General features: G+C 34.8%; 1 protein-coding gene across 4 annotated transcripts in view; it reads right to left on the reverse strand.

Annotated features, from left to right (window-relative positions):
* zfyve26 (zinc finger, FYVE domain containing 26) overlaps positions 1-12,745 on the reverse strand; it is a 48,398-nt gene extending 35,653 nt beyond the window's left edge. For 3 of the 4 annotated variants that reach the window (XM_087277518.1, XM_087277517.1, XM_087277516.1), the window contains exons 1-8: positions 12,641-12,745; positions 11,904-12,141; positions 10,811-10,886; positions 10,056-10,136; positions 6,921-7,410; positions 3,839-3,963; positions 3,489-3,653; positions 2,730-2,818 (exon numbers count right to left, since the gene is read on the reverse strand). In XM_087277518.1, the coding sequence (XP_087133644.1) occupies positions 2,730-2,818; positions 3,489-3,653; positions 3,839-3,963; positions 6,921-7,410; positions 10,056-10,136; positions 10,811-10,886; positions 11,904-12,094 (1,217 nt within the window). In that variant the 5' untranslated portion in view covers positions 12,095-12,141; positions 12,641-12,745. The remainder of the gene's footprint in view (positions 1-2,729; positions 2,819-3,488; positions 3,654-3,838; positions 3,964-6,920; positions 7,411-10,055; positions 10,137-10,810; positions 10,887-11,903; positions 12,142-12,640) is intronic. The other variant, NM_001305560.1, reaches the window with a different exon arrangement.
* Between the last annotated feature and the right edge of the window lie 880 nt (positions 12,746-13,625).

A 13,625-nucleotide genomic window follows, 5' to 3' on the forward strand; every position in this document is an offset into this window, starting at 1 on the left:
TAAAATGCAAGATTCCCAAGAGTCCTAAAATAGGTCCCCATGTGGTTTCAGCTTTTTTCTGTAAAGTTTTTAAGACAAAGTCATTCCATATGAATGACATAAAGCAGCTCATTCAACCATCTCTTAAAACAGGGAGCCTTTAGAGACTTCCAATTAAGTAAGATCATCTTTTAGCTGAAATCATGCCAACCATCAGGGCTTGCTGTTGGGTTGATGGAAAGGTGTCCATTATATTTGAATATCCAAAAACAGCCAAATTGTAGTCAGGTTGGATAGTGGTTCCATAAGCACTGGAAAACTCAAAAATGCTGGACCAAAACACATGAAGGACAGGACAAAACCAAAATAAATGTGTCAATGTCCCCTCTGCTCCACCACATCTGTTGCATTTAGTTGATACTGAGGGAAAGATTTTACTTAATCTAGTTTTAGAGAAATGAAGACGATGTAAAACTTTAAACTGAATTAATTTATGTCTCGAATTTATTGCAGCTTTTTTCATTTTCGACAGGGCTTATTCCCAGATCTCATCAGCCACTTCTTAATTTAAATCCATGGCCCAAGCTGTATTAATGTGCTTAGTGCATATTGGAGCCTCAAAACACAAACAAAGCTTGATATGAGGTGTCTATTAGTACGGTTTGAGGATAGATAATTCTGAATAACATGACTTTATCAAAAAAATGCTTTTAATACTTTGAGTTTTGTCTTGGTTCTAATGAAAAAATTACATGAAAAAAAAAATCTAATATCTAAAAATTCTTAAAACAAGAAGCATTTTCTGGACAAGCAAAAATGTTTGCCTTGTTTTCAGAAATAATACGTCAGATCACAGCATTAATTGGGACTTCATTTGGGGAAATATCTGTTTTATCTAAAAATCCTGCCCACCAATTAATACACTACAATGTAGTTTATCTATTATACACCTCTAAACATTTTAGAATGAAACTTATTTCTTTTTTGTGTCAAATGTAACACTGGGGCGATAGGTAGCTTTTTTATGTTTTCTGGGAATGTCTCCCAATCTACAATTTTTAAGTTAACATCTCCACCATCTTGTCACAAGTTTTGGAAACAATCATTGATCCTGAACCTTGTCTTTACCTATTGAATAATGATTTTTCAATAACCCTGACTTCCTGACAAACCTTGTTCTCATGATTAACAGGTGCAAACGAAACAATCATCTGTTGCTGGTTCCCTCCTAATCTGCTGTCAATTTAGCAATGGTTATACTATTTTATAGACATCATTCAACTAGAGCAATCCAATGCCTTAATTAACAGAGCAAAGATTTCAACAATTCTTCATTGGAACCAAATACATGATAATTTGATCTCCATTATTAAAACCTAAGTGATTTATTAGAATGATGTAGGAGAAACGATTAAGATGTCTTTTAGGATATAGTTGACAACAAACTATTTTTTCTGTTTAATCAGTTTTACAAAAACTTTATGAGACATTTTCTTCATTTAAGTGCTTCTCTGACATTATGTATAAAGTTTTTTCCTTTTACACTTTTACAGCTTTCTGTATTAATATATTATATGCTTGTTTGTGTATGCGCATATATATATATATATATATATATATATATATATATATATATATATATATATATATATATATATATATATATATATATATATATATATATATACATGTATGTATATAATTTGTAAGTTTCTATTTGTTTTATATTGTTATTAACCATGCTAAACACATTTCTTTTCAACTTAACCTTTATTCATCAGGAGTCGCCACAGCAGGATGAACTTCTCCAGCATATGTTTTAAGCAGCGGATACCCTTCCAGCTGCAACCCAACACTGAGAAACACCCATACACTCTTGCATTCACACACACTGCGGTCAATGTAGCTTATTCAATTCACCTATACCACAAGTCTTTCCTCGAAGCATAATGAGGAAACCCATGCGAACACGGGGAGACCAAGAAACAACTCCACACAGAAATGCAAACTGACCGAGCCGAGGCTCGAACCAGCGAACTTCTTGCTGTAAGGCGATCATGCAACCAACTGCACCACCGTGACGCCATTAACCATGTTTACTAAATACACAATACAAAAAGAAAGAAAAAAAGAAATAATATGTCAGAAGTTTTTCCTTAAAGCAGGAAAAATAATCTGCAAATGGGTTAAACAAAATAATCCTTTTTCAAAGCAGAAACAAGATTACTTTGCTGACCTAACTGGCAGATTATTTCACTTTTATTTACTTGCTTGTCTAGCAAATGCTTCTTGATTTAAGATTTTTTAGATATTTGTACAGCATTTGAATAATTATTTCATATAAATAATTTTTTGCAATCCCAATTCTGAAAAAGTTTGAACATTTTGTAAAATGCAATTTAAAAAAAAATATTTTATGTAATATGTTTATTCTCTTTTACATTTATTGTGCGTTATATGCATTTCTGAACTTGCATATATGCAGATTTTATATATTCTGCAAATATAAATTAATATTCATTTTGACTACTTAAACATACTCAAAAAAAAAAAACCGTTGGGACTGAGGCAAGATAAAAGTAAAAATCGTACAGAAAATGCAAATCAAACCATTTTGAAACAATAAGTAGATGAACTGACGACTGGGTTTCTTGTTTGAGTATAATAGTAGAATCTTAGTCTTTAGAACCAAAGCTAAATCCTATCAATCTTATGAAAATGTAAAGTGTACAAACAGAGTTTTAACTCACGGGTTGTTCTGTGTGCACCATTCCAACACACCAAGCTGACAGGACAGAGTGCAAGCCAAATCGCTCAATGCTGAATCATTGCTCTGGGGCTACAGAGACAATAAGAAAGATAGACTTCAATCACATACACTAACAAGGATTAATATTCTGAAACATTGTAAGCTTTCATACACAGACAAAACATGAACTTTACTTCTGAATGTTGTCTATCATATTTTATACTTAAACCTTAACTAAAACAGATCACAAACATCATGGCAATTAAAATGCTAATTTAAAGAGAGGCTCAAAAACAGACCTCAGAAAACAGCTGACAATAGAAAAAGCATCTCATGACACCTTAATGTTCACATCTACATTAGTGCAGCATAAGCAAACACATAACACTTCAGAAGGTCATGATCACACCTTAGCTGCGGGGGATTTCTAAAGTAATTAAAATAGGACTGAAGTTTCTTCTCATGACAGAGTTTCATGAAGCTTAGTCTTCAAATACTGTTATTTAAATCCACAAAAAAGTAAAAAAAAAAATAGTATAAATAGGCATTTTCAGACTGTATGGTCATGTTTTTAATACTATAGTGAGTGCTTTTTTGTTTTATTGTGTTACAGGCCAACATTTCTGTGCGGCTACTTGTTGTTATACACCAGTCTATTAGCAATTGATATACGTATTAGTCATAGTGGGTTGATTTTGGGCAGAATGAGCAACATAGTGAACCATACTTTGTAATGATACTCAAATGTCTGACTTCTGACCTGACGATGATGTAAGACTGTAAGAAGGGTCTTGGCAGACTCCAGGCTTTGACAATGCATCCAGCCCAGCAGAAGCAAGAGCCGGGACAAAGGCTGGAACTCAGAATGCAATAGTGTTTCCAGTTTAGAGAACTCCTCCCTCTTTATGAGATCTAAACCAGTAAGCTGCAAACAACAGAGCATGTATCACTTTTAAAATAGTGATGCTTTTAGATACAAGTCAGTATTGAGATAATAAAATCATTTAAATTGAAAAACAGTTTTTCTAAATTCTGCAGAAAAAAAAACACATACTAGATTTGAGAAAGTCAGGCACTTATGTACTTACATGCCTGATTGTGTACACCTACCAAAACCTGCTCCAGAAAGTGCTTTCCGCTGCTCAAACACTCAAAGTAAATGGCTTTCCAGGCCAAGCGCTTGTCTTTATGACAGCACAAACCAAGCATGACCCTTTCTAGATCAGGCAAGTCCACTAGAAGAGAACAGAGATGAGTGTCATAGAGAGCCTCAAAAACACAAACAATCATATTTGAATGTATGTATGTATGTATGTATGTGTGTGTGTGCGAGAGAGAGAGAGAGAGAGAGAGAGAGAGAGACTTCACACAAATGTCCCTGATTCTACCACAATTCCAGCACACCACAAATACGGAAAAACTCCATTGTATTTTGGGAGAAAATGAAAAGTGTCTCCACCTAGCAGCACAGTACGTGTCCTCATGCCACCATATGAGAGAAAAAGGCTGAACCCCCTTATCCCTTATTAAAGCTCTCTGTCCTTACCATTTATTATTATATACTTTTGTTAATCTTTTTTTTATTAACTTGTTTATTGTGACATCATATATGTATAATATAACGATATGTATATGTGGTTGTTTATTATTACTTATATTTTTTTTATCTATATGAATGTTCTGTATTTTGTTATTGCTTTGGCAACATTGTGATTTGTTTTACAGTCATGCCAATAAAGCTCTTTGAATTTGAATTTGAGAGAGAGAGAGAGAGAGAGAGAGAGAGAGAGAGAGAGAGAGAGAGAGAGAGAGAGAGAGAGAGAGAGAGAGAGAGAGAGAGAGAGAGAGAGAGATTATAGCCATATCAGCATCTCTGGCTAAGTCAAGGTCAAACACAGTCAAAAACAGATAAAACTAGCAAACTAAAACTAGATAAAACAAACAAAACAAAAAACACTTTCAAAAACAGATTTATAAATATCCCTTTTCTACAATAAAAAAAATGTAAAACAATAAAATGACATCAAAAGGAATAAATAATACATAAAACAACATTTACTTTTGATTTTATCTCACACATTTACAAATATTACTTTTAAAGTCTCTGGAGTGAATAACATTGTTGTCTGATAACATTAAAAATAGGCTATTCTGAAAGTATATACTAAACAGTTTGTTGCACAATCATGTCTGCACAATAAAAAACACAAGTAAATGTTGTGATAACTGAGGACGTTTTGGGAAGGAACCATGACCACATGACAGAAGTGCTGTGAACGTCAACAGTGAAAGATGCACAAACCCCACACAAACCCCCTGAATCTTCTCACTTCCTTAAAACATGACACGCTAATTATCATACACGCTAAAAGTTACAAAAGTATTTATAGTGGCTCAGATTTGTCTTTTAACATCAGAAAAAAACTGATAAAAAATAGCTTAAAGGGGCTAATAATTTTGACCTTAAAATTATTTGTAAAAATATAAAGCTGTTTTTACTTTAGCCGAAATAAAGCAAACAAGACTTTCTCCAGAAGAAAAATATTATTAGACATGCTGTGAAAATGTCCTTGCTCTGTTAAACATCATTTCATAACAAGGTATTTACGAAGCATAAAAGATCCTCACTTTAGATTAGGTCACAAAACTGTATGTTCATAAATGCTTTATTAACACAACTTCATGCAAAGTAACTATTAGTATTAGGGGTGTAACGGATCACAGTTGATCCGTACCGATCATAACCCACAGTTTGGAACGCCCATGAATTAATAACTTTTTTTTTATCTTGTAAATTAATCCAACATTTATGACAATTGCAGAGAGATCGTCTCCCGCGTCATTAAAATCACGTGTATGAAAGCATTTTGGCTTCCCTGTCAAATATAATGATGACAGAAAAAGTTGTGGTGGGACCTAAATGCTTTCTTAGGTTATTAATTAAAGGTGATTTCTGTCACTCTTTGTTTAGCCTGCATTAATGCATTTGATGTAAAGCTGCACAATTAAACATTAAAAGACCATGATCTCAATTCATACCCGAGCAACATAAATGATAAAATTTGCACAGGTTTATTAATCCTTCGAAGCGCTGCGTTCAAATCTGCATTTGAGAGATTTAGTTTTTACACTTTTTCAGTGAGTTACAAACAATAAAATAACACAAAAATACTGGGAAAGCAGTTTATAGTTCAAATATAAACACTGATGTTTATGGTAAAGAATAAAATCCCTGTTTAATGGAAAATGACGCTAGAGATTGTTGTAGCAATTACATTATGTAACCAATGGGTGGCGACAAACAACCATCAAAATTATGTCACTGAATAGGTTTTCAAAAATGATGCACCTGTAATCAAACATGAATATTTATGTGTGAATTGATGAATCATCAATTGAAAATTAATATAATGTTGTACAAGATGCTAGATTTCTATATTTAGCATTATCAGCAACAGTAATAGGATCATGTTTCGTATTGAATATTTTAATTTTTTCAGTTTTCTTGATTTCTATTTTTATTAAAATTACAGGTTGTTATTGTAATTTTTTTCTGTATTTGTATTTTATTTTATTTATTATTATTTTGTTTATTTTATTTATTTATTTATTCATTTGTAGTTATTGATTGTTTTATTTGGGGATTGTTTTGTGGATCGTTATAAAATGTAAAATGCTATTTGCAAGAATAAAAAAATCCATGACAAAAAAAAATTACAGGTTTTAAGATCTGTTTTTTAAAACCAATGGTTTTGCAGTAACATTTTTGTAGAAATGGAAAACAAATTACAATTGTCTCCTCCCATTTTTGCTGATCGGAAAAATGGTCCGAAGCATAAATCAAAAACTGTAGTGTGATCCGTTACACCACCAATTAGTATATACCTGAATAATAAGATATATGAGCATTAATTTGAAGCTTATTAAGCACTTTTTCTGAATTACGTTAAAAAACAACTACTCCTAAATATAAATGGTTTGTAAATAATGCAACACACATTATACATCTTGTAAGCCAAGAATACAGCATTTGTGGCTGTATTTATAAACTGCTTACTAATGTCTTATAATGTAGAGTTAATGCTTAACTAATGATAAATTAGCTATTTGCATAACAAATGATTCATAGTGTGCAGTTACTATAAAGTGTTACCATAAAAAACACACACCCACAGTAGAGTGTTTAACTCACCCTGTGTGTGTGGAGCTTCTGCCAGCAGCTTGTCTTTGAGCAGTCTGAGCGCTGTGGAGCTGTATGCCATTAACAGAGCCTGACTCTGCGGCCTCAGCAGACATCCCAAAATCCGCTCCTCCGTCATCAGCCCTTCTCTAGCCGCCCACAAACCTTCCCACAAGGGCTCCAGCTGAGCACCAGACCTGTCTGACCCCCACGGTGCTAAAGCCAGCACTGAGCACACCTGCTCTACCCATTCCCTATTCCTGTCCTTCGCCGGGACTTTCACTTGCTCTGTGAGGTGCTGGATGAAAGCGTCCTGTAAGGTGTGATCTCTGGACGGATCTCCATTAGAAAGGAAGCTAATAAGAGAGTGGCAGAGGCGCGGCTGCTGGCGGGTTAAAAGAGAGCGAAGGCAGGACAGAAGAGCAGCACTCAGTGGAGAAGCCGAATCACCAGGAGCCTTTCCCTTCACTTCCTCTGAGTATAGGAAGGCTTCATGCAGCTCCTGAGGAACAGACAAGACAAAAGCTGATTCTGGAAGGATCCTGGGTTTGGCACAATTTTTTTTTATTATGTGATATTTACAATTGAAGTCAGAATTACTAGCCCTCCTGAATTATTAGCCCTTATGTATTTTTACCCCAATTTCTCTTTAATGGAAAGAGTATTTAGGCTTAAAGGCTTAACTAGGGTCACTAGGCAAGTTGGGGTAATTAGGCAAGTCATTGTATAAGAGTGGTTTGTTCTGTTGACTATCAAAAAATATATACCATAGCTTCAGAGGGCTGATAATATTGACCTTACAGCGCCACAAAACACCAAAACACATTTTTGAGATGTTGACAGTCATATATGTGTCCCACGCTGCTAAAAACACAATTAGGACACATATAATCTCAAAGAAAGTAAAAAATTGGTTGTTTTTTAGTTATTTCGAGCAAATTCGTTCTTCCGGTTTGAAAATAATGTCCTGGCGATTAGTTCTTTGTGGGAATTTCAGGGTGGAGATTGGCTGTCTGTACCGGCGGGTACATCGTGATGTCCTTGAGTTTTCATCATTAATTCAAGAGATACGTTACAAGGAGACATGAGTCGTCAATGTTGCATTCATAAATGTGCTGCAACAAAGGTTTTATTTTCAATTACCCGCTATGGGAGCACAGCTGGACTTACATGTGGATTACAGTGGTCTGCTAACATGCAACAAAAATATGGTGGTAAGGACAATTTTTTACCCGAGAGCTTTTCGCATCTGGAAATAGTGAAATCTGGATTTGCCGCTCGTCTCCTTTTAAAAATAGACACGGTTCCAGTAGATGTTGATTCTCTTGTCTCTACAGATTTGGTAAGTGTATGTGATCAGTGTTCTTTGATTATGTTTCGTCAGAGGCAAAGTTCAGCAGTACTCTTTCAGTTTTTAAAGACATACCTTAGTCAAAATGACTTAGTTACTAAGTTTACAGTAATATCTATTATAGGCTGAAAGATCCACTGTAATTGCTGATCTCCGAATGTAAACATGTAAACACCACAATCAAACTATTACCATGGGGTAGGATTTTCGCCGCATTTTGTGACAGGATAGTCTATACACACACGGTTTTCTGATACTATTCTCTGCATCTACCGAGTGCGTCTAAGTTACTGAGAAATGCGGAGGGTTTTTTCCTCCCATACACCATGCAATATCAAACATTCCATTAAAACTACACTCTTCCAGCAGTTCCTTGCATCCAATATCTTGTTTGTCATGGGGGCATGCATGATATGTTCCTGAATGAAAGTGAAAGTGCCAAACTGCAGTTAAAGTCGAAAAATTATTAATTTGGCAATTAGTTTTTAGTTAGATTATAGATTATAGATTAGTTAGATTATTGATGTCCATGTGAACGTAGTCACTGTCTTTCTCCCCTGCGTCTGTGTTTGTTTTGCCTCTGTGAAAATCAGTGCGTGCTCATACTGAAACTCCCCTTTTCATGCAAACTCTTCCCTCTTTCGCCACTTGACACTCCCACCTAAACAGAGCTGGACTCACCCACTTTCCTGACTTTTTTCAAACTAGAGGTGTGAATTTACCCTTCTAAGATAGGGCGGTGATAATCTTTAAAATGTTTTTTTTCTTCTAAAAACTGCTTCTATCCTTGCCGAAATAAAACAAAAAATAAATACTAATATAAAAATATTATAGAAAATACTATGAAAAATTCCTTGCTTTGTAAAAGTTTATTTAGGAAATGTTTGAGGGACAAAAAGTTCACACAAAGGCTTATTATTTTGACTTCAACATTATGAATGAAGCAGAAAAAAAAAAAAGTAGCACTTCATTTTTTCTATTGAGAAATCAACTGGATGATTAGACTGATGTCATATTTAGTAAATACATGTAAGTTTGTTCAAGGGATCATCTGACTATTGGACAACAAATATGGCCAGCCAAGCACATTTTTTGCACACACACAAAAATAATGTGCACAGCTAAATAATTTACCACAAACAAATAAGAATGGAAAATTGAGATGAAATGGTGGCTTTACAATGGGTTACAACATAAGTGATGACATAAAAAAACAGCATGACTGTTAAATAGATAATATATTTCTCTGCAAAAAGTACAATTACCCTAGATTTGCAACCACGCAATAAGGTTTAACTGCCTTAGGATGAGTCACTTTTACCACTGTTCTGTGAATTTTTGAGGTTAAAATCCAGACAGTGTGAAACTGGAACTTCTGAGATGAATAGTTTTTGCCTAATAAATAAACTGATTCTTTTCTGAGTTTTTTTATTTAAATACAATTGTAATGTATTATTAATGTTGTTTTGAGTTGAAGATTTAATCTCTATACTGAACTGTTCTACTGCATTTGGAGATAATAAAAATAAAACACTTCAGGAAACACTTGAACGAAAGTGTCACTATTGAGCCGTGTCATGAAAGTAAGAGTTTCTACTCTCTACTCTCTTTGCAGTATTTACAATGGAAGAAAGCGCGACAGCAACATGTTTTCCTCTGTCTTGCACAACTTTGCACACGTGCACAAAGCAAATGATAGAGTACAACCTTATCAGAGTTCAAAGCAAAGCTACTACTGTAATCTGTGCGGTCAACATAAAGCCATAAAGTTGTTAAAACAGTGTCAGTTAGTCTACCTTAAGCACAGACTGTGGGATGTCTTCTAGCTCCTCTAAGAGCAACAAGAATTCCAGTTCTCTCTTCACAGACACGCTCACCTGCAGACACAGATATCAGAAAAAGGAAGTATTAATAAAAAAAGACAAGTGCCTCCAATGAAAATCTATTTTCAACATGTAATAAAAATGAATAAAGTGATTATTTTCATTAATTATGAAAAATAAATAAAAAACACACACATTGGTAAGTCATAACTGTGCATTTAAATCTGATTTTTATTAGAGAATTATGAAAAAAACAACACAATGGTGAGTCATAATTGCCCTTTAAAATCTCATTAATTATGAGACGGTATTTTTTTTTAAATCCAAAAAGATTAATTTGGTAGATCAACTGGCAACTCATTTGTATTTCATCTTTAATACTCAGTATGCCATACGTTCAGCTTTGTAATATTTTTTAATATTCTTATAACTGTCACTTGCCATCTCATAGTATGAATCAATCTTGACTAGGCAAGTTACTCTGACTTTGTATCTCTTAATAGCATTTTAGGCCACTGGTTTACCTTTTTAATCTCATTATTAGGATATAGCTTCCAATCTTGACGAATATGGCAATCTCAGTTTATAGTCAAAAATATTATTTTAAAGTATTGACCGCTCATCTATAATTTACCAAAGCATATATGTATTCTTACATTGCAGAAACTGGCTTTATAAGCTTCAACATGAAGAATTAATAAGAAATTATTAACTGGCAGAAAACCCACCTTTATTTCAGTCGGTCTCTCCAGGACCTGAAGCCAATACCAGGCCAGTCTGTGAGGGCTGCCCACTGTTTCCCACCTATGCAAAAAAGACAAGAAATAAGTCTTAAAATCTCTTAATAGCCTCTTCAACTATGTTTTGGTTGAATATAGAGTATCCATTATGGGTTTTCTTCATGGTAAGCACAGTTTCCTTCAAAATACTCTTATTACATTTGTAAACAACATCCACAGAACAAGGAAAATTGCTTTGTTTACATTTATTTAGATCAGTTCATGCAGTTTATGACTTAACCTTTGTGTATTGTTCAAATGGACTACCCTTTTGTTATGCTTGTGGCTGTTTTTGCCTCATTGACTTCCATTATAATGACATTTTTTGATTGCAAAGCCATGTATTCTCGTATTCATGTATTCATGTATATCATGTATTCACGATTGTTGGTAGTTTTCTCTGTTGTGAAGAGGTAAAAATTTGACAACAAATTTTGATGATCAACAGTAAAGAAAAATTACAAATTTGACCAAGAAGGAAAAGCACCAACAATCAAGAATGCATGATTATATGGTTTTGTGACTTTGAAATAAAAGAAATTGCATAATGGAAGTCAATGGGTCAAAAACAGCCACTAACACAACGAAAGGGTAATAAATTTACCAAGAGTGTATTCGATTTTTTGAAAGCATTTTCCAACATGTGTGTCAAAATGAGACTTGTCACCAAAAATCCTTCCCTTTGCTGAAACACAGAGAAAGTTGTGCCCAAATGAAGCCTCAAAATCACAGCATCAGAATGAGGTAAAGTTGGGTTTATATTTGCACATTTGTTCACTGGAAACTTGTGACACACTCCCTATACGTTATACTATATGATTTACCATGGTAGTTTGAATATTTGGACTGAAATTATTAATGTAAGTATGACTTCAAAACAACTTTAGAATCATTTATTTGACTGTGAACAATGTGGTACTTTACTATACCTTTATGAAAAGACATTGTTAAGGAGATATGTGTGAAAAAAAACCAACTATACCTCAATCACCATCAGGTTAAATGTGTTTCTGTGGTGTATTAGTGTAAGAGTTTAACTCACCGAAGCGGGTACGGGTGTGTAACGATGGCCTTAACGATGTCTCGCGGACTGTGCGGATCTTCTGCACGCGCCTCGCCGAGCTGAGACACGCAAGCGGCCGCGAGCTCCCACTCACCGCGCTGCAGACACCGGCGGAAGAAGCCGAAGAGCTCCCGCCTGGAGGTCTCCTCTTCACGGCCGAACGGGTGCATGATCCTCAAAGATGTCTGACCTCAGTGTGTTATAAAGTACTTCACATCTGAGACATATAGTAGAGAATATATGAAATTAAATAAATAAGGTTAGGACCGCAAAAGTGAGATCATATGAAATGCAGGACATGATAATGATTGAGGATTCAGAAAAAAACATTTACTCCACACCTATAGAAATAATCTGTACGTGTATTTATATTACCTGTACATTTTAATTTGAATAAAATAAAGTATGATCTTGGAAAGACATCATAACTGTATGAGAGGTGCAGAACAGAATTATGCAAGATTAAAAATTATCCTAACGCAGAAAAAAAATAACAGATGTGTTAGTTTTTAGGTTGTTTACATTTTGATCAGTGTTACTGAAACTTTCGTTTTGTAACAGCTCTTAAAAGTGAAATTACGACAGCAAAACAACATGACACTGCCCACCAAAAATAGTTTTAGGATGGCGGGTCGAATCGACTTTATTATCATCAAAGATGTACACATTGACTGAGCTGGTAGATAAGAGAAAATAATCGTTCAATTAGTACTTACGATGTGCGTTTGTGCTTTATTTGTCAGACTAGAGAGCAGCGCCTTGAACAGCGCTTCCCATCAGCTGTCTCTCTGTGGCCATGAGAGAGCCGAGTCATGTGACTCAATCAGCTGATCCACGAGCTGTCAGTTCAAGGGTCAAAACATAAGAAACTAAATTAGGCTATATTGCGATGAAATGTGTGCCTCGATAGATTTAGATTCCAGTTAAGTATTATTTATTTGTTTTCCGTTACATTTTAATTCATTTGTGCAGTTCTTAAATTTACTGACAAGTCAAGTGATGCGTGATACTTTTGTCAGCGCTGTACGATTGGACCAATCACCGACGTTTGTGATTAGGAATTGAAAGGTCGTTTCATAGACGTTTTTGATTCATTTGCACTTAACTTTCAGTTGTTAAATGCGTTCTATGTACAAATGTCATCAATACTACAAAAAATTTGAATGCTACTTAAAGAGGGATTCGCTTACAGATTCACATTCAATTGCATTTAGCGCCCCCTATCGAAATACTAAAAATATTTTAATGAAATATTTGCCTTTAATCCTATCTGGAACCCATGGTGCATGTCTGTAGAGTCCAAATGACAATTCATCTTCTCTCCCTTTTTATTTTTGCACATTTCATTTTCTGGTTTATATGACCTGAAAAGGGGCATCATGGTGGCTGAGTTGGTAGCCCTCAGAAGATTGCTGGTTCGATCCTCAGCTGGGTCAGTTGGCATTTCTGTGTGGAATTTGTATGTTCTCCTCATGTTCGTGTGGGTTTCCTCCAGGTGCTCTGTTTTCCCCCACAGTCCAAAGACATGTGGTACAGGTGAACTGAAGAAGCTAAATTGTCCATAATGTATGTGTGAATGCAATAGTGTATGGGTGTTTTCCAGTGTTGGGTTGCAGCCAGTAGGGCATCCACTGCATAAAATATATGCTGGATAAGTTGGTGATCCATTCCCTTAATAAATAATGGGAATAAGTCAAAAAG

This window comes from Danio rerio, chromosome 13 (genome assembly GCF_052040795.2).
Source record: "Danio rerio strain M-AB ecotype USA chromosome 13, GRCz13ab, whole genome shotgun sequence".
Classification (NCBI taxonomy): Eukaryota; Metazoa; Chordata; class Actinopteri; order Cypriniformes; family Danionidae; genus Danio; species Danio rerio.